Source organism: Saimiri boliviensis, chromosome 3 (genome assembly GCF_048565385.1).
Source record: "Saimiri boliviensis isolate mSaiBol1 chromosome 3, mSaiBol1.pri, whole genome shotgun sequence".
NCBI classification, from domain to species: domain Eukaryota; kingdom Metazoa; phylum Chordata; class Mammalia; order Primates; family Cebidae; genus Saimiri; species Saimiri boliviensis.
Genome location: NC_133451.1, coordinates 114,831,163 through 114,858,184, shown reverse-complemented (window position 1 = coordinate 114,858,184; position 27,022 = coordinate 114,831,163). Strand labels below are relative to the sequence as shown.

The window sequence follows — 27,022 nt, the reverse complement described above, 5'->3', positions numbered from 1 at the left end:
CCAAGTAGCTGTCCTACGTCCAGCTAATTTTTTGTATTTTTAGTAGAGATGGGGTTTCACCATGTTAGCCAGGATAGTGTCGATCTCCTGACCTCATGATCCACCCGCCTTGATCTCCAAAGGCACAAACCACCATGCCTGGCCTCCACTGCTCACTTTAAAAGCCAGTTCAAGTGTCACCTCCTCCATGAAACCTCTCCTGACCTCCCCAGGAAGCACTACTCTCATGGACCTGGTGTGTCTGGAGCATCTCCTTCATGAAACCAGGGCAATGTCTAATTATCTGATATTCACTGCAGTGGCAAATGTAAGGCCTACCATTCAACTCCAGATTGAGCAAACACTGAGGTCCAACTGCACGTGAAGGTTTCCTTCTATCAGGTGGGATATTATACAGAAATGTAATACATTTTGTTGCTTAAATTTTCTTTAAAGATTACTGATGTCAGTTTGATTCTTGAAATTCATTCAGTTTCTGAGTTCCATCTAGGATGAGTAGTTCCAGTTAGCTGAATGAATCAAACTTTCCTGATGGTACTATATAGTACATGATCAAATAACAACTCTCGGCCAAAAAGAGCAGTTTATATCACAGACAACATTTTCTGTTAGTTTCAGGGAACTATCTAATCTATCTTACATTCCCATCCAAAGGAACTGAAAGAAAACAATGTTTTGGTATTTGTAATATTAGTATTTCAGTTATATGGAAAATTCTATTTGCTACTACATGGATATGAATACACACTCCGAAATCAAAATATAAATTCTCCTCTTGAGAAAGTAAATCAATTTCATATGTATGCAGATTCTTGAAAATGTCAGTAATATATAGGTAGCAAAATAATGGAAACAGTTTCTTTAAAAATACTCTATTTTTAAATCAGTGATTTCACCTTTATTTGGTATAGTTATTTGTAGGGTGAAAGGTAAGAGAGAAAGTCAATAGCGAAGTATACTTTTTCTTTAAGATAAGAATGAAAGTGAAAATTTAGGAGCATGAAAATTAGCAATGTATTTCACAATTGATGTGATTAGTAAACCTTAAAGAGATATCCATAGAAAAATCGAAACAAAATGTCTCACTTATGCTAAAAGTTATACTGATTTATTTGCCAAGTCCTATGTTGAGATGGAGAGAAATCCAGAAAATTATGACCATTTCTCATTTCCCCACTGGCCACACCCACTTTCCCAGCTTCCTTATTCCTTCAACATTTCTAGTTTGGAAAAAAAAGAAGGGCCATTAACAGAGGAGAAAAATGTGTTTCAAGGTGTAGTAAAACATCTAAAGACTTACGCACAAGACAGAAAGGTAAGTTGGGTACCTGCTACATGGCAAGCTTTAAAAAAGATGTAAGCCCCTCCGAGATGACAGACCCTGAGCTGTGTACCTGCTTCTCAGCTTGCTTCAAAAGCTTCTGGAACCTCTCGTCCTCCAGCACGCCAGGTGGAAGGTCAGTCTCTCCCTGAGCTTTCAGTTCCTCCAGCTTCTGCCGCAAGTCCCTGAGCGCCTGTAGCTCATCATTGAGGCGGCTCTGCCGGGTCAGAGATGCCTGAAGGTCCAGTTCCAAATCTAGAGATGTCCGCACTGGGCACTCTTGTGCTGTTCTTCTAAGGACTGACTGGCAAACCGTCTGGATAGTGAGAAACAGAACGTCGAACACCCTGGTTATACAGGCAGCGGTTACTCCGCTTCCCCTCCTTCCTGGCGCACGATGGATGGTGCTTCCTTGCGCCCCAGAAGCCAGGGCCTGAGCTGCCTAAGTGGCAGGAGCAACTTGCTCTGGCCATGGCAGGAGAGTGGGAGGGATGTGCCTTACTTCCAGCAGGAGCCTGTCAAGGCCAGTGTGAGAGGTGCATGTTTCTGTCCGCTGCTAGAGGGAGAGCAAAGAACCACAGAGGGAGGCTCCATTGGCATGGGCCCTGAGTGAGATAACATGAAGCAGGGCCTCCTGCCAACCTGCAGTGAACCAGTAGCTAGGCAAGAAATAAACCTTCATTGTTTTATACCACAGAAGTTTTTTAAGTTGTTACCACAGTACAGCCTGGCTTACTGGGCCTGACCAATTCATTGCATGAAGCCTGCCTTGTGTGATAAATAAATACATTGTAAGACACTTCTGTTTCCTCCATTTTAGGACACATAACTCTCCCATTTCCATGAGTCGGCCAGAATACAGCTGGTCAATGTTGCTAAGTTTTGACTCTCTCCTCTAATCAAAATGCTTAGATTGAGTTGCCTTCCTTGATTTCCCATTGTGTGCTACTTACTTTCACCACTGAATCACGATGGCTCTTCCTAGGGCCAATCATACCCATTCATCAAACAATAATTATCGAACGTATACAAAATAAATGTCTGCTGGGGCTGTGCAGGCAAACTACTAGGAAGAGAAGATAGAATCTCTGCCCTTGAAGATTTCAACTGCAGAATGACACGAGACCTTAAGCAACAGGAAGCTCTGAGCGAGGTCAGGAGTGCACAGGATGTCAGGGAAGGTGACAGATCACTCAGGGTCAGGGCACATTCCCTTGAGGAAGAGATTTTAAGCAAGGCTGGGTGAGAGGTGACACTGTACCAGCAGAGGGAAACAAGGAGGTATTTCTTGTCTAGGTTACTGGCAGTCTGAATGCAAAATAAATGATCCTTAGTAAGAACTGGTAGTATTTGATATGAGTAAGGAGGGACTCAAATTCCACAAGTACTCTAGTTTGAAGATCTGAAATAATGGTAGTGCTCAGGCCAGATGGAAGGGAGAGGCCCTGTCTATCCCTATTCTGATTTCAGAGTCTTAGCCCAAGTCAGAATAGCTCTTACTGTGTCCTATTCTTCCCCCACGTCTGGCACATATCGCACGGTCTCTAAAAATTTCAATGCTAGGCTTCTGTCACATTCTTATTATTAGGTTCCCTTTATTCAACCTCTACCCTCTCTCCAAATGCATTACACACTGAGAATCATCTAAACACACATTCTCTTTGACTGTATTACTTATTTTTCAGAATCAGAAATCTTTCCTAGCTGTCATGCCCACAGAGCCTAAGGACTCCATATACAAGGGTTTGCTGGTAGATGTTTAATAACCGGCTCTCTCTGGAAGAGAAGAAAGCATTGACCTGCAGGGTTTGCCAGTTTCTATGTGGTAAATACTCCTACCATAACCATTTCCAAACTATGGCTGTGATGTCACTGTCACTCCGATTTAACTGGCAAAAGGCGTGCACAATTGGCTCTTGTGAGCCAGCATGAGGAGGGTGCAGCACACCAGTGCCAGTGGGCACCCCTCTAACCTCATCACTCCTACGCCTGGTGCTTTGCTCTTCTAATCAGGCGAACCTTTCACTCATCTTCACAGATACTTTTGTCCTCATACACCTCTACCCCTTGCTCATGCAGTAACTCCTAAACCAGAATACCATTCCCCACTTGTTCCTATCGAACTGTATCTGTCTGCTTTAAAAACCACGTAAAACCTACACGTGTCATGATAAACCTGTCTGTTTCAAGTAGTCCTAATAAAGTTTATCAGTAACCCAACTGTTTCTCAGCTCCACTTGATTCATAAACACTTTTGGTTAATTTTCTCTGAAAAGTACAACTATACCCTGAAAGTATGGACAGCTTAAGAAGGCACGCGACTTAGAAAGGAGTTGAGAAGAATTTTCAATCAAGATGATAAAAATGTGGTGCTTTTAAAGCATAAAGTTTGGTGACCTGAAAAATCGACATCTCACAATTTCCTGAAAATGATGAAGGCTGAATAAAGCACATCTCATCTGCCTTTAGAAAAAAGAAATATGCTTGTACGCCTTTCAAGTAACTAGAAAGTTAAACCATGGGTGCCCAATGCTGCCTGCCCAGGCATCTCTTACTCTGCACATGGTGGCATGAGACCAGAGTGACATTGGTGATATCAATGCATCTATTTACCTTCCCAGCCTTCACGCTCAATCCTCCTGTCCACAGTGCCAAAGCTGTTGGCAAAACCTGACACTCCTCATGCCCCGTGTGTCCCTGCTCCCATATCATTTCACGCCACGTACCCACAGCACCCAGTATCTATCACATCCCCACTCTGCCCCAAAGCTACCATTTTCTTTTTGAAATTTTATTCAAGTGTCAAGACCCCATCCCCCACCCCAATACCCTGCCAATTGAGCTTTTCTGACTCTCTCAATCAGATGGGCTCCTATCCTACCTCGCACAGCTGTGACGGTCTCGTGTGTGCTGTGTCCTCCTCTAGACCATGGACTCCTGAGGGTGCAAGCTTGCCATCAACAGAGCCCAGCACATTTGGTGCTCTGTACTCACCAAACCAGTGAGTTTGGTGCTTACAGCAGGTGCTTAATAAAAATGTGTTCAACTGAATGAATAAATTTAGAATTTACATTTTAAGCCAAAATGATCGCAGTAAGCAAATATTTTCCTTTAGTATTCTAGCTGTTGGCAAGTAAACAGGAATTTCTGAATTAACGCGAACAGTCCAACCTGTTAATTCATTTATTCTCTGATTTATCTTTAAAGCTCATGTGGAGACCCATGACCCATGACCTCCAGAAAAATGCCACCTGAGTTGCCTACCCACATCAGTTTTAACCTTCTAAAGATACCTGTTTAAGCAAGTCACAAAAACTATGTGTGTAACCAGTTTACCAGAATGTGTGTCCTTCAGAAAAGGTACCAGGTCTTATACACCTTCCCATAATGGCTCAAGACCTGGACATGGTATGCAGTGTGATCAGAAATGTGCTCCTCCATTGTTTGATACCCCTGCATGCTCAGCAGGCCCCTTCTCCAGAGGTGGTGAAGCTACATATCCAGCCTTAACCATCGCAGGTTCCGCACCAATGATGAGTAAATGCTCTACATACCCCCGTCTCCATAGCAGCCATGGCACCTGTGTCTCTGTGTGTCCCAGTGGCTGCATTCAGTAGGCTAAGTGCATGGAGCACTGACATTCATTCTGTGGTTCTGGAGTTTGTGCTGTACAAGTCACAGTTTTGGACTGGTCCAGGGATAGTGGGACGTGGCTGAGGGAATACATACCCTTTTGACCCTCAAACTGCGCCGTTCAGTGGAGTTTCTCACGAACAGTGATTTTTTAGCCAGGGTTGAACTGTCACTGTCACTCCGATTTAACTGGCAACAAAAGGTTGAAAAACAAAAATCACTGCATATCAGAGCACAAGTGGAAGTCTGGAACTGAGACACTACCAAGTAAAGCAGGTAGTGATAGTTAAGAGTTTATTTCTTTAAGAAAATCCCCTCAAACAAGGTTTTTCCTGTTCTATGTTTTCTTAAATAACTTCATTTTCTTAATTAATTAATTAATTTTTTTTTAGATGGAGTCTCACTCTGCCACCCAGAGTGCAGTGGTATGATCTTGGATCACTGTGACCTCCACCACCCCAGTTCACGTAATTCTCTTGCCTCAGCCTCCCTAGTAGCTGGGATTACTGGCGTGCGCCATCACACCTGGCTAATTTTTGTATTTTTAGTAGGGATGGGGTTTCACCATGTTGGCCAGGCTGGTCTCGAACTTCTGACCTTAGGCGATCCACTCTCCTCAGGCTCCCAAAGTGTTGGGATTACAAGTATGAGTGATCACGCCTGGCCTCTTAAATAATTTCAATAGCTGCCTTTTGGTAGTAGTTATCAAAAATCCTATGTTTAAGGTACTTATATATTTCTTGAAATAAAATTATCCTTCGTATTTTTTGTTAATAGATCATTTTTGTTTCTTTAAAGAAAGGTCTGCATAAGACTGGGCACAGTGGCTCACACCTGTAATCCCAGTACTTTGGGACGCCAAGGCAGGCAGATCACAAGGTCAGGAGCTCAAGACTAGCCTGGCTAACAAAGAGAAACCATTTCTACTAAGAATATAAAAATTAGCCAGGCATGGTGGTACATGCCTGTAGTCCCAGCTACTTGGGAAGCTGGTGTAGGAGAATCACTTGAATAGGGGAGGCAGAGGCTGTGGTGAGCCAAGATTGCGTCACTGCACTGCAGCCTGGGAAACAGAGTGAGACTCTGTCTCAAAATGAAAAAAGTCTCAAAGCACAGAGCTCAAGGTCAGAGTTGAGACACAGTCTGTGCTATCTAAAATGCTCTTAGCCCAAGTAGCCCACACTCACTGTCTCACCTGCTTCAAATCTTCACTGAAATGCAGCCTGCATATCATCCCAACCCCCTTGCACTACTGTTGTCCACAGCGTTGATCCCTTTCCAAGATACTTCATAGCTTATTCGTCATATTTGCTGCTGTGGTCTGGCCCGATTCACAGGAATATAAACTCTGCAATGGCAGGCCTCTGGGTCTCTTGTTTCTAGATGAATCCCATGTATCTAGGAAGGTGCTTACAAGCAGGTGCTTAATAAAAATGTGTTGAACTGAATGAATAAATATAGAATTTAAAAACTATTTGTACCCCAGTTTATAATACTAGGTCTATCTTACTATATAAATTAGAAATACTTCTAGAAGTAGAATTTGGTAAATTGATGCAAATCTCATAATTTTCTTCACAGAACTATGGATGCGATTCAGTGTTTATAAGCATTATTAAAAGAGGACTTCTGCTCTAAAAAGCAATTCACAATTCTCAGTTCAATAAGACTAACATGGTTTGAAGGATATATGATATAGAATAGAAATATACAGACTACATATATCTCAAAAACCCACTTTATGTTTCTAAACACAGACTGAAGTCCAAACAACGTAAATATACTTAGCACTCAAATCCTTAACCTTCACTTACTTGCCAAGTAAACCACATTAGAACCAAGGAGACAATAAATTTGATGGAAAAACAAACTCAAAAGGACCACAAGTGTGTGATATTCTACACCTATTTTATTGCATTTCCAGTATTGGTAGTTGTAACATGAAGACTCCCAGAGCACAGTCTTATGTCCTTTGCAGGCCAGTCCCTAGCAGCAGGGAAGAAGCTGCAATCCCAGCGCCTTGTCACAGCACTGCCACCTTACCCTGCAGATGTACTGGTTCCGCTCTCCCGGAGAAAAGGTTTGTGAGCGCACTATCACACTGCTCCTCACAAAGGGACGCTGTCTAGAGCTCAGGCTACTGCGGTCTTTGGGGCGAACTGCCATATTGTCATTAGCAGCTTCATCAGTATTTGTCTCTTTATCAACCTGTAAGAGAAGTCAGCAATTTGTCAGGAGCTGATAGATCTATAAACATTATGCTCCTTTCTTCTAAGAAAGAAAAAATATCTAATGTTACAACAGAGACTCATGGAGCACTTTCTTAAGAGAAAGGCTTTGTATTACAGACTGTAGTACTTCTGAAGTACTGGGGAAAACTTCTCTTCAGTTTTCTACCAAGAATGGTTTTCTACTGAGTTCTTAGGAAGTTCTGCATAACAGGCAGCGTGATCTGTCCACAAGGTTAGCCTTAAGTAGAGGTGTTGCCTCCAAAAGGCTGGACATAAAAATAAAGGTTTAGATTTAAAGCGATTCTAAAAAGAATCCTATTTGAGTATATATCATCATTAAACTTTATTCAACTTTCTGATTAGATTTTTTCAGAATGATAAAGATAATTAAATATAAGAAAATAAAACATACCACAAACTTGTAGGTTTAAATAGAATATGTAATTATACATGTATAAACATAACTGTTGTGAAGCTGAGTTGTATTTTACTGGATCTTTAGAAATGTAACAAAAATAAAACTTAAGAAAAAATGGAAGTTTCTCAAAATACAACTCAGTAAGCAAAGGCAGATGTCTATTTTTTTTATCTTATAGGTATAACTTGATTCTAAACCAGTCTCTTTTTTTTTTTTTTTTTTTTTTGAGACGGAGTTTCGCTCTTGTTACCCAGGCTGGAGTGCAATGGTGCAATCTCGGCTCACCGCAACCTCCGCCTCCTGGGTTCAGGCAATTCTCCTGCCTCAGCCTCCTGAGTAGCTGGGATTACAGGCACGCACCACCATGCCCAGCTAATTTTTTGTATTTTTAGTAGAGACGGGGTTTCACCATGTTGACCAGGATGGTCTCAATCTCTTGACCTCGTGATCCACCCGCCTCGGCCTCCCAAAGTGCTGGGATTACAGGCTTGAGCCACCGCGCCCGGCCCTAAACCTGTCTCTTAATGAAAGTTTGCTCCTTTGTGAAAGAAAGTTCTCAGTCAGGGCATAATATTATTTCCTCAGGAATAATTTTATTTATTATTTAATTAATTAGAATTTTCTAAACTCTATTACCAATATCCCCCAGTGTGTGAACATTCCCAAAGCTTGAAAATATTTTTCCCCATATGGGGTTGACAGTCTCAATACATCTCTCGCTTAACTAGCAAAATTACCTGTTTAATAACTTAGTTGGCACTTGTGCCTAAATTAAGTCACCTGTCACCTTTCCAATCAGGGCACCACCTAACCAAATGAACTTTAAATGTTTACTTAATGTTTGAAATGGAAATAAAACTTACTACATATATGAATTTCATACAAGACACCCTGCTGTTTTCCAAGGAATTCAGAAAATATTTTTTTTTAATATTCACAGAATCTTTATAGAGATCTAAAGTAGCTAGCACTATTTCTCCTCTTACATATTCTCCAAATACAAGTGGAGAATATTTTGGGCCCACTTTAAAGCATTTACGATGCTTCTTAGAGCCTATTCCCACACGTCTTTCGTAATCAGCTTTTGGCACAAAATCTGGACATGGAATTTACACCTAAGGAGACAAACAAGCATCTCCCTAGTCCACATGGTGCCTGTAAAGTGTCAGTTTTAAGACAGCACAGTGGAATAGTCACCAGCGTTGGTATTCCAGTAGGTGGCTGACTTCTGAGGTCTTTGGCACAGCGGTTTTCTTTCCTTTTCCTGTCTTCATTCACCTCAAGCAAACTAGCGCATGAACTTAAATCTTCTGTACAGCTACTGTCCTCTGGCAATTTAACTTCAGCCTCTTTTTCAGCCACGATTTCATCAGAGGCCTCTCTTAGCATTGTCAACCTATGGTAAAACAAAAACAAAACACACTTTTGGTAGGCAGGCATGCTCTATGAACACACAACCTGGGCATGCTAAGTTGTTACCTGGGACTCACACATAATGAGACAAGCCATTTCTTTGGCTGGGGTTTTTAACTAAATGTCTCATAAAAAATAAAATCCTCACTTCACCCTCTAGTAAACTGCACCAAAATCACCTCAGCGTCGTACTAAAAAGTTAAACTCATGAAACTTAACATAATATCTAGATATTAAAATAGACATATTCTGAAAATCACATATAGAGTTTAATGTCAGCATTTAAAAATATTGACACTCATTGTAAAATAACTTGGTATTCACTGTTCATTTATTGTAAAATAATCATGTAACAGAATGGAGTTACTCTCAGTTAAGACTGAATAAAGAATAAGGATTTTAAATACCCATTTTATTGAGTGTGCTCACAGTCTAGCAGGGAGACTCCTATGTTAAGGGAGTTTTTCTTCTAAACTAGCAGAAGACTCTTCTTTAACAAAAGCCCTGGCATGAGCTGAAGCAGCATTATAAGTGGTGCTCCAGAATATAAATACAGCTTAAATAGAATATATAAATCAGGACTACTAGGATGGTTTAGAACATCTCATACTTCGTTGAGTTTCATGTTCTCCTAATGCAAACATTTTTTCCATTGATAACTAAATGTTCAGCTTTAATCTGGTTGGTGACATAATGCAAACTGGCACAGACCAGGTAATAAATGTCTAGCCATGAAAATGAGCACAAGGGGAACCATCGAACCAAACATTAAATTCATTTGTTTACATATTAAGTGTACTGTTTGGAACTATGTGTAAAACAAATTGCATTTCACATACATGAGAAAGGCTTAGTATTTAAATATACTATAATGAACCCTATAATCACGCTCATATTTATTTGTTTTGCAGTACTGTGATTTTTATTCACTATAAAGAACTTTTGATAAGGACAAAGTATATCTACATTTTTAAAAATCATAATAGAAGTTCTTCCTACTAAATGTCCATATAAATTAACTCAAATGATTTTATATATAAAATATATATAAAATACATATATTAAAAATATATATATATACTTAAAAAGTAAAATAGTCACTAAAATTTATTTTAAGAGAAAAAAGTGCAATCCAAGAAGGACAGGTCTTTATATATACATGAATCTGGACAAAAACTGTAATAACTTCCCCTCCATCCCCACTTTTTAAAGGATTGGGTATGGATACAGAGAAGGACACAGAAAAAGAAGGTACGAGTGGTAACAAACCAAAAAATGAGTAATCAGAAGTTATTTTTTAAACACTTGCTTTGTTTTACTAGAGCCTAAATTGTACTTCCAGGTAGTTAAAAGCAAAAGAGAGTCACTTTTAAATTTATCTACAACTCTACAAGAAGCTACCATATCTTTCAAAATCAAGTTTAGACTTTAAAAAAGAAAAAAAGCTTGGCCAGGCATCGTGGCTCACGCCTGTAATCCCAACACTTTGGGAAACCAAGGCAGGCAGATCATGAAGTCAGGAGATTGAGACCATCCTGGCTAACACGGTAAAACCCTGTCTCTACTAAAAAATACAAAAACTCAGCCGGGCATGGTGCCGCGTGCCTGTAATCCCAGCTACTTGCGGGGCTGAGGAAGGAGAATCGCTTGAACCCGGGAGGCAGAGGTTACAGTGAGCAAGACTGAGCCACTGCACTCCAGCCTGGAGGACAGAGTGAGACTCTTTCTCAAAAAAAAAAAAAAAAAAAAAAAAGAAAGAAAGAAAGAAAGAAAAAGCTCAGAAAATAGCGTTTTAAAATTACTTGAAACAAGAACAAAGAATCTGGCTAATGTCTTAACTTTGCCCACAAACTGCCACAAACTGCCATTACTTTCTTGAGTCTAATGACCAAGGAAAGACTTTTTCTAGCATTACTTCCTGAAGCTGCAGTGCATTTCATAATTCCGGATAAAACATGAGCCTACAAAGGTTTCATTCTAAGACGTGTAAACATATCCTCTTTGAGTTCCCAATAGCAAAAGGAAATAACTGTTTAACCAGTCTCCTTCTGGACCCCTTTGCTCTTCTTGTCTTGGTTCTTCTTCTACTTCTTCTTCTTCTGCTTCTGCTTCTGCTTCTTGTGCTAATTCTTGTTCCACAGCTAATAGCTCAGCTGATGTTCTTGCAAGTAAGGCTGACACTGCATCCTGGAGAAAGTAAAGCATACGGCAATGCACATCATATACTTGAAGAAGTGATTTAAAAACTCAACAGATGGGAATTTACACTTCTATCTGTAAAGAAGACCCAACTCTTCTGCCGAAAACAAATATGAAAGCTGAATAAAATATAAGCCAAAACAAGCAAAACCTCCCAGATGTTTTAAAGCAATGAAGAGCAACAAAGGCAATCAGGACTAGAGTACCAAGATCCCAGGTAGAACAGAAACATAATAAGGTGAGCCATTGCCACTCTTTTCCCTTAGGGTTGTTTGTCAATTCTAGTGGTGAGATAAGTGGGGTAAACATACTGTGGCTGCCCAGAATGGTGGCAGTGTCAGCAGGATGGGAAGACTAAAATAGTCAACCCACAAGGGATTAGAAGAAATGAACTGTAAAGGGAGCTTAATTTTCTTCATGATATTCCTGTCATGGCATTTGCCATTCCTAAGCTGCCTATATGCAGAGCAAGAAGCTGAGAAGAAAAAACCAGCTGCTATCAGGCTAAATCAGTAAGTAGACACTTCCATTGTCTCATGGTCTCATGGAGAGAAAAACTGTAATTCAGGTCCCCACATGATTCAGGTAAGCTACCCATATTGTCATTTGCCTTTCAGAAGGCAAATCGTCTCTGTAGGAAGTATGTCAGATACCCTCATACATAATATCCAACATATCATTATGACCTAAAGAGTGAAAGTCAAGAGAAACAACAGCCAAACAAAGCAGACCTGCAGATGATTCACACACTATGGCACTGAGAGAAAATTTTAAATTTTTATGAATAATATGCATAAAAACCTGAATGAAATGATAAAGAATTTCACTGGTATAAACACATAGAAAATAGCATTAGCATATCAGAGTGAAACAGCTGAAAATCAAAGAAAAAGAAGAATCTTACAAGCAGCAAAATAAATAATGTATATGAATCAACAATTAAGTTGTCCTTGAAAAGCTCAACAGAATAAATGGAAACTGGATGACAATAAAATGATACTTTTAACATGTTCAAAGAAATAACTGTCGATCTAGAATTTTGAATATGCAGCAAAAAAACTGTCTTTCATAAATGAAGTTGAAATAGATACTAACAAATCTATGCTAAAAGAAATATTAAAGGGAATTCTTTGAGCAGAAGCAAAATGTCTCAAATAGAAGCACAATGATGCAGAAAGAAATAAAATATAACAAAAAGGTAAAAATGTGAGGAAATCTAAATAAATAGTGTCAATGAAACAATATGAATATCTTACGAGATTCAAAATATATGACCCTTACAGCACAGAAGGCGGAAAGAGAATAAAAAGAAGCTAAAGTCTTTTAAAATCTTTGCATTGTCTGAGAAAAAGTAAAGAAATTAATTTAAGTTGATTTTTAATAAGAACTCATGCTATAATCTCCAGGTACAGTACAAAAAATAAAAGACTGCAGATCTAGCAGAGGGGGAAATGAAAATTTAAAAATGATTCAAAACAAGAAAAAGAATAAAGATGGAATTAAAAGAAAACAAATAGGAAGATAATAGGGTCAACCACAAATATATCAATAATAGCATTAAAAGTAAATGAACTTCACGCCTGTAATCCCAGCACTTTGGGAGGCCGAGGCGGGTGGATCACGAGGTCAAGAGATCGAGACCATCCTGGTCAACATGGTGAAACCCCATCTCTACTAAAAATACAAAAAATTAGCTGGGCATGGTTGCGCGTGCCTGTAAGCCCAGCTACTCAGGAGGCTGAGGCAGGAGAATTGCCTGAACTCAGGAGGGGGAGGCTGCAGTGAGCCGAGATCACGCCACCATTGCACTCTAGCCTGGGTAACAAGAGCGAAACTCTGTCTCAAAAAAAATAAATAAATAAAAATAAAAGTAAATGAACTAAATATTTTCATTAAAATATGAAGATTTTAAGACTGGATAATAAAACTAACTATATACTACTTATAAGTAGTATAATTTAAATATAATAACCAAGAAAGGTTGAAAGTAAAAGGATGAAAAAAGATAAACCATGCAAACACTAACCCAAAATGGTTGATATGTAGCTTTACTAACACTAGACAAACTAGAGTTTAAAACAAGAGGTATCGCTAGAGATAAAAAAGAACACTTCTTAATGATAAAAGGTTCAGTTGAACAGAAAGATGCAATACAATGCTAAAGGTAAATGCTAAATTTACATTTACCTAATAACAGACTCAAAAAGCAGTAGTTGTTAAGTCTATGTAGACTGAAGTACAGAGATAGAATCTGTAAACCAAAAACTCCCCACAAAGAAAAGTCCAGAACTGAATGGCTTCACCTGTGAATTCTACCAGATATTTACAGAATTAATACAACATCATCTCAAACTCTTCCAAAACGTAGAACGCTTTCTCTTTTTTTCTTTTTCTTTTTGAGACGGAGTTTCACTCTTGTTACCCAGGCTGGAATGCAATGGCGTGATCTTGGCTCACCACAACCTCTGCCTCCTGGGTTCAGGCAATTCTCCTGCCTCAGCCTCCTGGGTAGGACGCTTTCTAACTCATACTATGAGGCCAGAGTTAGCCTGATGAAAACCAAAGCTATCATGACAAAACTATGAATACAGATACAAAAATCCTCAATGAAATATTAGCAATCTGAGTCCAACAACATAAAAAGGATCTACACTATGACCAAGTGAGATTTATCCAAGGAATGCAGAATTGGTTGAACACATGAAAATCAATTAATAAATTATATCAATTGAATAAAGAACAAAAACCACATGACCATCTCAATAGATGCAGAAAATGCATTTTACAAATTCAACAGCCTTTAATCATTAGAAGTAGTCAACAAAGTAGGAAAAGAAAAGCTTTTCCTCATTCTGATAAAGGGTATCTATGAAAAAGGCACACCCAAAATCATACTTAATGATGAAAGACTGAAAGCTTCTCCACTAAGATCAGGACCAAGACAAGGATGTTTGCTTTTACCACTTCTTTCAATATTGTTTGGGAAGTTGCAGCCAGGGCAAATAGGCAAGAAAAAGAAATAAAAGGCATATGACTGGAAAGGAGTAAGTAAAATCATTTCTCTTTGCAAACAATATAATCTTATAGAAAATCCTATGGAATCCACTAAAAAACTACTAGAATTAATAAATGAGTTCAGTAACGTTGCAGGATATAAGATAAACAAAATCAATTGTGCAACAAACAATTAAACATACAACTGAGAAAACAGTTCCACAGTGGCTGGGGAGACTAGGGAAGGTGAGGAGGAAAGGGAAAGGTTAGTCAACAGGAATATCAAGTTACAGTCAGATAGGCAGAATAAGTTCTGCTGTTTTAATGCTCAATAGGGTGATCGTAATTAACAACATTGTGTTATATACTTCATAATAGCTACAAGAAAGGATTTTGAATGGTCTCATCACAAAGAAACGATAAATGTTTCAGGTGATGGTTTTGTTAATTTACCCTGATTTGATCATTATATAATGAATACATGTACTGAAACATCACACTGTTTTAGTGGGTCCTCAAACTTTGTTTTAAATGACTAAAACATTTAAATGATTAAATATCTGATATAATTTGTTAACTTATTTTCAAGTGTTAAACCAACCTTGCTTTCACTTGGTCATAGTGTAGATCGTTTTTATGTTGCTGTATGGGGGTCATGATGAACAAAACTTTTAAAAGCCCAGTTCCATTCACAGTAGCATCAGAAAGAATAGAACATTTAAAAACACATTTAACAAAAGAAGTGCATACTGATTCTTTTGTAGTTCCTAAGTATGATGATTAGGTTTTCATACTCATGTGTGAGATATACCTCCCTCAAACCTCATTAGGACATCAGCACATTACCCATCTGACATAATAAAAAAGAAAAAAGGAAAAGATAAAAGAAAGAAATGCAAACTCTGACTCTGAAAATCATAAAAAATTATTGAAAGAAATTAAAGACATAAACAAATGGAAATATGTCCTATGTTCACAGATGAGAAGACTTAGAACTGTTATGATGACAGTATCTTCTGAACTGACCCACAGGTCCAATGCTACCCCTAGGAAACTCCTAGCTGTCTTTTTTTTGCAGAAATTAGTAAACTGAGACTAAAACTCTTATAGAAATGCAAGGGACTCTGAATAGCCAAAACAATCTTTAAAAAGAAAACAAAAGTTGGAAAATCCACACTTCCTGATCTCAAATTTGACTACAAAGCAATAGTAATCAAGGTAATGTAGTACTGGCTTAAGTATAGACATATGGATTACTGAACAGGATTGAGAGTCCAGAAATATAAATCCTCACACTTGATTTTCAAGAAGGGTGCCAAGATAATTCAAGAGGAAAGAATCATTTTTGCAATAAATTGTGCTGGGACAATTGCATATCCACATAGGAAAAAACAAAACTCAAATGCACAGAGTTTCATTAACAAATGAATCAGAGACCTAAATATAAGACTTTAAAACTGTTAGAAAAAGACACAGGAGTAAATCTTTGTGATGTTAATTTAGGCAAAGCAGTCTTAACTATGATACCAATAGCACGAGATTTTTTAAAAATGGATAAATTGGACTTATGAAAATTAAAAACTTTTGTGCTGTAAATAAAACCATCAAGAAAGTGAGAAGTCAACCCACAGAATCAGAGAAAATATGTATAGATCATTTATCTGATAAAGGGTTTATATAAAGAATAGGTAAGGAACTCTTATAACTCAATAATAAAAAGAAACATCTTTTAGAAATAGACAAAGAATCTGTAAAAACATTTCTAAAAAAAAAAAAGATATACTAATGGCCAATAAACCTATGATGCTCACCATCATTAGTCATTAGGGAAATGTCAATCAAAGCCACAGTGAAATACCACTTCACACTCACCAGAATGGCATGAATCAGAAAGACAGGTAACACACGGCAAGAGAAAAAATGGAACCCTCATACACGCTGACGGGAATGCAAAACGGTGCAAACACCTAGGCAAGCAGTTTAGCTGTTTCTCAAAATATTAAATTCAGAGTTATTATACAATCCAACAATTCTACTCATAGGTATATACTCAGGAGAAATAAAAACATATGTACACAAAAACACTTATATATAAATGTTCATAGCTGCATTTTTCATAATAGCCCAAAAGTGGAAACAACCCAAATGCCCATCAGCTGATGAACAGATAAAATGTGGTACATCCACAATAGAATATCACGTGTGAATAAAAAGGAATAAAATACTAATACTGCAACACCATGGAGGTACCTTGAAAATATTATGCTGAGTGAAAGAGAAGCCACAAAAGAACAAATATTATTTTATTCCACTTACATGAAACGTCCAGAACAAGCAAATTTACAGAGACAGAGATTAGTGTCTGCCTTGTAGTAGAGATTAGTGGTTGCCTTGGGGAAAAGAGGTTAGAGAGAACTGGGAGTCTCTGCTCATGTGCGGGGCTTCTTTGGGGATGATGACAATATTCTAATATTAGACCGTAATGATGGTTGCACCACAACTCTGTGAATATCCTAAAAACTATTGAGTTGGGTGCTTCAAATGGATAAACTCACACTTTACATGGGTGAAATATATGATGTATGAATTACATTGTAAGAAAGCTATTTTTAAGAACTTAAAGTGTGACCATTATAAAAGCATTCTTAAGGACTGAAAATCATATTTTGCCATCTTGCATGCATTATTTAGTGTCTACCACAAGGCTGGGCATGTAATCTAATCTGTATCATCATGTTCGCTTCCCTTTCACCACCATATTTGAAATGACACAGTGTCTACAACAGTTTCTCACACACGGCAGATGACCAATAAAACACTGTTGTTTAATTATCTGACCTTTGCTTAGGAAATGCTTTCCTCATTATCTAAAATAAACTTGAACTCAGTAACAATATCCACAAATGTCAAATCCATGATGAATGGCCTTGCAAAATGCCCCTTTGTAAATTTTTTGAAGTGCTGTATTGAAGTTTGACTGCTGGCTACAATCCACTCCCACTGCTGCAGTGCAGTGACATGATCATGGCTCACTATAGCTTCAACTTCCCAGGCTCAATCAATCCACCCACCTCAGCCTCCCAGGAGCTAGGACTGCAGGTGTGCATCACTGCACTCAGCTAACTTTTTTATTTTTTTGTAGAGACGGGGTCTTGCCATGTTGCCCAGGCTGGTCTTGAACATCTGAGCAAAAGCAAGGAATTACAGGCCTGAGCCACCTCGCCCAGTCCTCAAAAAACTATTTAATAGAAAATGTTTATGGCTATTAATGTTACAAATGAAAAGCTAATATGCTGTTTAGACTTAATAATTTCAAATTTGCAAAATATAAAAGTGCCAAATGTATAACCTGATGGTGGAATCAAACGATGTAAACGCAATGCATAAAAAGTGTATATTTAAAAAGGTTTTGTTCCATGATCACTTAGAAACAATGAAGCCTTTATGTCAGTTTATTTTAATAAGGTGTGAGCAGAAAAGGATGGTCCTTTTATAAACCATATTTGAAACAAAGCTGGAAATTAACTTTCTTTTTTCTTGGGAAACTGGGAGAAACAAAGTTGTGAAGGAGAAAAGGAAGGATAGTAAGTGATAAAAACACATTGGTCTTGTAGCATTCCACATTTCATATTACTTTCATATTATTCTTTAATGTTGACTCACCAAGTCTATGGAATCTACTAATGGCTGGTTTGGTTGAAATACAGAGTCCTCATTTTCTTCATTCTCTTTGCAAAGCATTTGCTTGGAAGGAAGCAAGTTATACCATAGAGTGAAAACCTCATTGGAAAATGGTAAATCTGCCAGGCTGATCTGAGTTCCAGCCTATGAAAGTGAAAGAAAACAAGAAGAGAGAAAATAAAACGTTTAAATTAGTATTTGCTCTGATATAAAGATTTGAATGAGCTTGTTTTAAGGTAAAAAAAAAAAATGGAATTCTCTTGACATAAAGCATTGCTGGATTTTTTAAAACATGGAGCTATGTTATATTTTCAGCTGCGACTAAATAAGAAATAACCCCCAATCTAAAAGCGAATCCTGGGATTAGTTTGTGAGATACTATTTTACGAAGACCTAATGACTAATCATGCCTTTTTTGTAAATGTAAAATTATTATTATTATTATTATTATTGTTATTATTGAGATGGAGTCTTGCTCTGTCTCCCAGACTGGAGTGCAGTGGCACAATCTCAGCTCACTGCAACTTCCACCTCCTGGGTTCAAATGATTCTCCTACCTCAGCCTCCTGAGTAGCTGGGATTACAGCCATGTGTGACAACACCCAGCTAATTTTTGTATTTTTAGTAGAGGCGGGGTTTCACCATGTTGGCCAGGCTAGTCTCAAACTCCTGACCTCAGGTGATTCGCCTGCCTTGGCCTCCCAAAGTGCTGGGATTACAGGCATGAGCCACCACGCCTAACCTCATAGTACTTCTTATAATATGCTGTAAAGATGAGTTGATTATTACTCACAAACAACCCATTATCCACTGAAAAACAAATAAAAACTCCACTTTGGTTCTTGAATAAGACATCAGATAGCAATAGTTTTCTTTGGATTCATAAGTTAGTAAAATGGCAATAAAAGTAAAGAATAAAGGCTTTCATATTCTACCAAATCACACATAGCAAAAATCTAAATTAAGTTATACTCTTCTTTAAGGCTATTGATAAACATATTTATGAACTTTATGGAGCCTCTGATGTCTATTATACTAAATATGACATCTATTATAGTAAATCCTTTCTGATAGCCTAACAAGTCTGTGATCTTTGCTTCTTTCTATCTTTACTGTCAGACAATATCATCAGACATTTTTTTCCAAGTAAAGAAAACAAGAAATAAAATTAAGAGGAAACCTACCACTCTTAAACTTTGTTCATCATGAAATGTGTGTTTCTGTGCTTCCCACTGGACTGCAGAGAAAAGCTCAACTGGAGACTCACATTGTATTTTGAACACATGGGCACATCTCTAGATGCCTGCATTTGAATACCTATGTAACTTTACTGGGACCTGGTGGTTTTTTGATACTATGCATAACAGTGTGTAAAACTCACAATTAGTAGGAATTCTTCTGCTGTAGCATTTAAATTTCATATTGCTCTAAACAGTAACACCATGTCTTCCCAAAACTCCAATACTGTGGTGGGAGAGAATGAGCTGAATAAGGGTACTATATAGTACTTAGTGGTCTTGCTTAATTTTAATTTGTAACAGTGAATTATGTGGGGATGTCTTTTTGAAATCTGGCTTCATCATTTACTAGTTGTCTGACTGTAGTATTGAAAATAGTGGATAATCATCTGTTTCATAACCAACCTTTCATCAGGTTGTCATGAGGATTAAATGAGATAATACACACACAGCACTCACACAAAGCTTGTCACTAGCAGTGGAAGTGATAAGCACACTCCATGAGTGATAATTATCACAGAGGTAAAGTTACTCTGTGGTTAAAAGACAGAAATAGAAAGCAGCTTTTATAGAAAATCACAATCTATAAGCAGATTTTAAAGATCTGGATTAAGAGAATGAACAGAAACCACTACAGAAAAAAATGAACAAACATTCAATGTGTCCCAAAACGCTGGGCAGGTCTGTAGGGGTTTCTAGGGCTGGCAAAATAGCAACTACAAAATATCTTCTCAGACCATCCTACCGTAAGTGTTATCTTTTTTTTTTTTTTTTTTTTTTTTGAGATGGAGTTTCGCTCTTGTTGCCCAGGCTGGAGTGCAATGGCGCGCTCTCGGCTCACCGCAACCTCCGCCTCCTGGGTTCATGTAATTCTCCTGCCTCAGCCTCCTGAGTAGCTGGGATTACAGGCACATGCCACCATGTCCAGCTAATTTTTAGTATTTTTAGTAGAGACGGGGTTTCACCATGTTGACCAGGATGGTCTCGATCTCTTGACCTCGTGATCCACCCGCCTCGGCCTCCCAAAGTGCTGGGATTACAAGCTTGAGCCACCGCACCCGGCCGTCAGTGTTATCTGATAGTGGGAATTATGAAGAATCTTACCAGGCATTCTTCCCTTCGGTGTTTACTGACAGAGCAAAGGTCTACTCTCAGTGTCTTCTGTTGTAAGGCTGTTTGGGAAATGGCGACTCTGAACACATCATTGAACAAAATGGATTCCGTGGGCGGATGAACTTTTGTGCGAAACAGACAGCTGACATCAGTTGAGGAGGGAAGAACAGCAACCCTAAAATATCTGCAAAGAAGAAAAATAAAATGGATTTCATAGGTACTTTAATTATATCAGATTCACAGCTATCATTTGAAATTATCTGCAAAGAGAAAAAATGAGAGATCATGGAGTTCATTATCAATCTACAGCGTTGCTGCCATCATGGGTCCGTGCTCAGCTGCATAGATGCTCTGTTCTTAACCCACCCAAGCTGACTACACCCCTGAGCATGCAACGGCCCAGCCTCCACTCACCACGAGACTGCAGCAAAGGCACATGATAGGAAAGTGAAGAGGAAGAAAGTCCGTGGGGCAGACGAATTTAACGTCCCACCTGCCCCATGTACAGCCAATTCCAAAACAAGTTATTTCTGAGCCTGGGAAGGTAGGAACACACTAAGTAGATACTGGTGACTTTATCCCAAAGAATCCTCATCCTGAGTATTAAACAAGAGATGCTGATGATCACTTCCCAGGAATGGAATACATTATCCTACTAGAGAAAAAGAAAGGCTAAGTAGCATATTGTTAAGAAAATTTAAAACAGATGAAATAACAGTTCAAAAATATCACTGTCTAGCATCTCCAAAGTCTGAGATATGACAAACTGTTTTAAAAGAGTCTTGTGCTTTGTAAAATTCAGAGAGTTATAGAAAAACAATAACTTCTAATACTACTTTAAAGTGACTTTTCTGAGCACACATTATATGAGGACCCACAATTCTTAGAAACGGCACAAGGTAATTTCTTTAAATCCCAGAAAGAGAATACTGCTAACTCTATCTCCTCCACCCTCATTTCCAGGTTTATCTAATCTGTATTCTAAAACATGCCTTTCTCCAGTCAGAAAAACTCTAATTCAAATGTAGAACTGAGGAATGTCCTATTATTTTGTATTTCATATCAATATTAATTATGGAGATTCAGCACTGAAAATCTAGTGGGCCTCAGGCCACTGCTGTTGATTTAAGAGCCTTACTAAGACACAGCTCACTGTCCCTGGGAGGCCAAAGATTCAGCAGAAGAAAATCTTTTCTCCACTTTCATGGAAAAGTAATAAAGGAGAAGCATATTAGGGTGGCCATGGAGGGAAGGGATCTTGTGTTTCTCCAGTCTTCATATTTTACACAGTTAAAAGCCAAATACACAAGGGAAAGAAGGCAGTTCCCTCTCATTCTGTTATAGGGCTGGGTGTATATGTGGGGTGCCTCTCTTCAAACTGGAGTCCAGCAAGCCATGAGCCACTCACAAAAATACTGTGGCTGTTGTCAACCAGACGAAGCATAAACTCTGCTTGTCACAATTAATAATCAAAAAATAACTTTTGAAGTTGGGAAAAAAGCAATTTTAAGAATATTTCATACTAACTGTCATATTTAGCAGTGTCATTATTTAGGCCAAGGCTTTTCTATATGGATTTAAGGAAAGATTGCTACATATACCAGGAAGGTTCACACTAACTCAACATGCGCCTGCACACCAGCTGGGGAGCAGAAGAGCAATGGCTACTCAATGGTTGGGCTGAGTATTTCATTGGTTCTACACCACGCTGGTATCACCATGCCTCCGGAAGGGACTCTGTGGCATCCTAAGAGGTAAGTGAGAATGGCCATGACTGGTTTAGTTGAAGAAGAGCATATTGTAGGTGTACCCTTACAGTGAGGTTAAAGAAAGTGTGTGTTCTTAGAGTGTTCTGTAGTTTTCTCCTGAAGTTGTGCATTAGTTCTCACTGTCCATTGTTTCAGTCTCTGGTAGATTTGTCTTCTCTGTGATCTGCTTTACTAAAAGGCCACCAATGGCATGCTCCAACGTCACAGCTTATTTATCAGTAGGGAGAAGTCACAGATGATATCAAGCCAGTCTTCCTGGACACCACTGGCTGTGGTTTTCATCTCAGGCCTGGGAAGCAGGCTCTCTGTGTTGATTTAGGCACTTCCACGTTATGCCTGCTCTCCTCACTGGTCTCACTAATGATGTGGACAGCCCATGCCTTGATTCAGGAAGTTCTCTAAGCTCACCCTCCTCCTGGAATCCTATTCTACTTCCAGCTTTGATGCTTGTCAAGACATTAATATCAACTATCTCAACTGGGCTTGATGGCTCACGCCTGTAATCCCAGCACTTTGGGAGGCTGAGTTGGGAGAACCCAGGGAGTTCAAGACCAGCCTGGGCAACACGGTGAGACCCCATCTTTTAAAAAAAAGAAATCCATTATCTCTACTGTCAATTACATAATCTCTACCTAGTTCTTTTTCTCTTAGATCCAGTTTCTTCTGACAATTACTGGAATGTTAGGATGTGAACTTACAAGTCTGTCGGAAAAACATCCGGAACTCTTAAATTTATTCTATCATAAGTCCTATCACTAAGGAATATACTCTATCATTAAAAAAAAAAAACCATTCACCTGGCTGGGTATGAAGTCTTGGGGATCACCCCTCAACAGCTCTTTTTAAATTTCCAAACCTTTACGCTGCATATTCAAAATATTATTAAGATCCACCTCTTATAGAAGTTTCAATGCAGACTAGACATGTATATTCTGGATTCTATGTCAGAGGTGCTAAGTATAAATCTGGATTCTTCTCAGTACCTTCTAGCCATAAGCCCTTCAGAGTCACTGAAACTCTGATGTCAGAAAATGTGATTGGTGGTGTCTAAGACTTCTAGACCTATTTGTCATAAGATCTTTAGGTGTATCTGTCAGGAAATTAACAGTCTCTAAGCAATGGACATCACTTTAGCATTATGTCATCACTTTGTTGGTATTCTTGGTTTGATAAAGTGAAGTAACTTTAAGAGCTCACTGGTCACAGGGAAGTAAATGCTTGATGATAAAAACATGCTCTTACATGTAGCATGATAAAATGTTTGACTGGCAATGTTGTACTGATAAATAAAATTTAATCACTACATTTTAATGTAAAAGATCAGAAAATTCCTTAAGCAACAATAGTAACAATTACACAATAACAAAAATTTTACTCATATTTCAATCAAATTCCAACATAGCATAATACAGTATTTCTGGTTACAAAAAAGAGATTAAAATTCTTGGCTTCTATCCTTAAAAAGAATCAGCTGAGTAAGAATTAAAACCCAGTCTGCCTTCCTCGCATTTTTCTTTTCATCTGTATCTGCCATTCATTAGACGTGCTCAGCCCTGCTATGTCTTTGCCACATCCTCACTTTGATGAACTGTATGATTACACTGTAAAATTCTCTTACATGGAAATTTTTAAGTTCCTCAATTTGATCTTCACTGATTTTACTTACACTTTTGAAGTATGAGGTATCAAGAAGGCATGAAGGTTTCGGAGTTGTGCTATAATCATCATGAAACTTGAACTTTTTGCATTGTATCTGTCAAAAGAGAGGCTAAATGAAGTCAGAAATCACCACAGGCCACTCACCCTACACAAACGTCAGAACTGCTTCTTTCCCACGCAGGTTCCTTACCTGAGTCCTATCTGAACCTGGGCAGTTTCTACAATGGCAACGTCCTCTTCACTGTATGTGACATCTTCAATTTCACTAGGTCTATATGGACAGGGAGTAGATGAACCGTTAATTAATGGGGTTATCGATTGTTATGGTTACAGTTTGCCGCTTAGTGATTCTGAATGAGAACCCGAATTAACATCACTCCTAGGCCCGCCCAGTGGAACTGATGCCAGTGAAAGCTTACTGTTTTAGAGGCTTTCTCTTTTCAAGAAGAGTCTGCCTCTGGGCTTTCAGGCAAGGCCTTTCTGATGACTGCTTTCCTTATTACTAGAAATATACCACACCCTAGAGACATTCCAGGCTTTCAGAAATACACACGAGAAGCTTCATGTGCCAAACAGGGTCTGGTGAATTTTTCCAGTATTTCCACTAAAACAAAGGTTTTTGTATTTTAAAGAGGGTCAGTTGCCTCTGGGTACCTCAATCTGTTTATCATTCCCACGGCTGATAAGTCATTTTTGACATACTGAAATTTTCAGGCACACTACTTCTTTAATGGCTCAAGTCCTTACTATGCCAAAGAGTGGACTAATGGTAGCAGGACATTTACAGCACGTAACCCACATACACAGCTAAGGAGATGGCTGTAGCTAATAAGCACCCCTGCTGAATCCTTACTGTTTCATGAAAGCTTCATAGACCCCACTGTCTCCAGCCACGGACTCATCAGATACAGCAGCTGACACACAAGTGGTTTTCTCCCCGAGCAGATGGATCACTCTTCTTTTTGGTAATGATTTTTCCACATCTATGAAGGGGAGAGCACTCATCAGAACATCTTATTCGGAAAAGCTAAGTATTAAATACATACAGAGTTTGGTCATGAGCGATCCAAAAAGATTTCCTTCTGGGAGTCAAGGACGTTAATATTCGAATCAACAGATGTAAACAATTTCAAGGCAATATGACTTTTAAGATTCCTGGGACACCAGTTATTTCGGTCATTATTTGGAAGAGAATATGGTTTTTCTTTGCCCTGAAATGCTTTAAGGGAAGGGATGAATTACACAAATTCTCACTGGTCCTTAGTCTCTTTCTTTCAAGCATTCACTGCAGTTTTCATATATTCAGGAATAGAAAATGGTCTATCTCCCTTAAGTGACATTTCTATCACAGAGAGCTTCTAGCTACTCAGTGGACAAGTTCCCACCTCTTTTGCTCTCCCCTTCTCTTCACATGCCACATTCTACATCTCCTGTGCCACTATTCTAACAGAAATTAAGAAAAAAATGTCTTTGACTTACAGGAACTCTGCACCAGCTAATACCATTAAAAAACGTCTTGTGCTACTGAATCTTTAGCACCAATGACCACTTAACTTTTATCTCTAACTCATATTCATACACCAGCATCCTGCAGTGAGCAAGGAGCATTCATTTAAGGCTGTGCTCTGTACCATAATGAGCTGCAAGCCTGTGGTGCTCTTTCATCCTCCAGTGAGTGAGAGTGAGTGCAGGGATCTGTATTGGTATGCATTTCGGCCCCCTTCTGAGTCGTGACTTCACATCTTGTTAAGATGTTTAAGTTTTAAGGCTTCAGATTACAGGATTGATAGCTGCATTTTCCCTTTTATTTCTGGCAGTGGGAATGCTTTTTCCCTGATGATGAAGTGCCTTATCTTCGCCCACCCCATTTTGTGAGGGGTGAAGGTGATGACATGATTTATTGATTACCCCCAGGAATAACCACAGCAGCCTGAAATTGACTTTGACAATGACAGAGACTGAATGTGGAAGGCCTTCGTAGTTATTCCAACGGGGTTGTTGTCATCCAGCAGGGACTGGCACCGGAGAGCAAAGTTTACATAAAAGGGACTTGACTTTACCTGCCTAAGCCTCTAGAGCACTGAGAGAGATGACAAACGTCCCTGATAGGGAGCTACCCACCCCCACATGCAGGGCAGATGTCCCCTGAAAAAAAGTGTTGGTGACCTGAAGAGAATTCATCTTTCTTTTTTTTTGAGATGGGGTCTCACTCCTGTCGCCTAGGTTGGAGTGCAGTGGTGCAATCTCAGCTCACTGCAGCCTTGACATCCTCCGGCCTCAGCCTCCTGGGACCACATGTGTGCATCACCATGCCCAGCTAACTTTTGAGAATTAGTCTTTGTAGTTAAATATATGTTTTCAGACACGCTACTGAATATTATCTGCAATCAAAGCTCCTGGATATATTTTCTCTTACAGTAACACTTTAACAGTTTTCTAATACATGCATTTAAAAAAGTTAAAAACGGTCTCACAAAAGCTTAAGAGATACCTGTCTCCAGCCACGAACTTTTCAGACACGGCAAGACCCAAGTGTCAGGAGCAAGGCGTGGGCCAACCAGAGATACTTGCAGGACAGGACTCTCAGGCCTCAGGATTACTGGGTGGGTGACAGACCTTAGACCATTTTTTTCTCTGATCCCTCTCCCCCTTCTCCAGCATCCAGCCTCACTTACTGCCCCTCCTAATCGACTGAACATTAGAAGTGGTCGCTAGATACCACTCCAAAGAGCAAAAACTAACTTGAAAGGTCAAGAAATGTTAAGTTCAAAGCACAGGAAGGAACGCTGGCACACAGAACATTCCATGTTCTACTCTTTCTTCTCATAGCTTTCCATGGTTCATGGTAAGAACTGTATTTAGCCAGCTGGTATTACTTATCATCATCACTGTCACAGAGTACTCATAATTACATGAACTATGTGCTGAGTGCCAGATCCTGTTAGGTGCTTCACATGTATCACCGCATTAATCCCTCAGCCTGACACGAGGATTACTGTAGCAACCCCATTTTGCAGGTAAGGAACCATAAGCCTGAGCAACTGGGTAGGGTGTTTACTCGAACATGGTGGTGACTAAAATGTGAGTGGAGGCTTGGCTGGTTCCAGGAGTGGTATGCACCCCCCCATCACACACACACACACACACACACACACACATACACACACACGCGCGCACGCACGCACTCCTTCCCAGAAGCAGTGGTAAGGCCTCACGTGGCTTTCTGTTTTGTTGGGGACATTATGTACACACCATTCCCCTGGTTATTTAATTCTTTGTGGTTATTTCCACAACCCATTACTTGTAGTTCTGACATCTCCCCAGGAGGGGCGCACACACCACACAAATGTCTC

The 27,022-nt window shown here is 39.1% G+C and overlaps 1 protein-coding gene and 1 non-coding gene across 3 annotated transcripts in view; one reads left to right on the top strand and one right to left on the bottom strand.

Moving 5' to 3' along the window:
* The window catches only part of WWC2 (WW and C2 domain containing 2), a 218,696-nt gene that overhangs the window by 26,018 nt on the left and 165,656 nt on the right, over positions 1-27,022 (bottom strand). For both annotated transcript variants that reach the window (XM_039468352.2, XM_074396680.1), the window contains 10 exons: positions 24,523-24,652; positions 23,860-23,940; positions 23,677-23,763; positions 20,233-20,425; positions 17,873-18,034; positions 11,055-11,203; positions 8,801-8,999; positions 6,998-7,162; positions 5,051-5,143; positions 1,395-1,637 (listed from right to left, as the gene is read on the bottom strand). In XM_039468352.2, coding sequence (XP_039324286.1) covers positions 1,395-1,637; positions 5,051-5,143; positions 6,998-7,162; positions 8,801-8,999; positions 11,055-11,203; positions 17,873-18,034; positions 20,233-20,425; positions 23,677-23,763; positions 23,860-23,940; positions 24,523-24,652 — 1,502 coding nt within the window. The remainder of the gene's footprint in view (positions 1-1,394; positions 1,638-5,050; positions 5,144-6,997; positions 7,163-8,800; positions 9,000-11,054; positions 11,204-17,872; positions 18,035-20,232; positions 20,426-23,676; positions 23,764-23,859; positions 23,941-24,522; positions 24,653-27,022) is intronic.
* On the top strand, positions 14,962-15,065 carry LOC120363839 (small nucleolar RNA U13). Its single transcript, XR_005579272.1, has one exon. It is a non-coding gene; the product is annotated as a small nucleolar RNA U13 (small nucleolar RNA).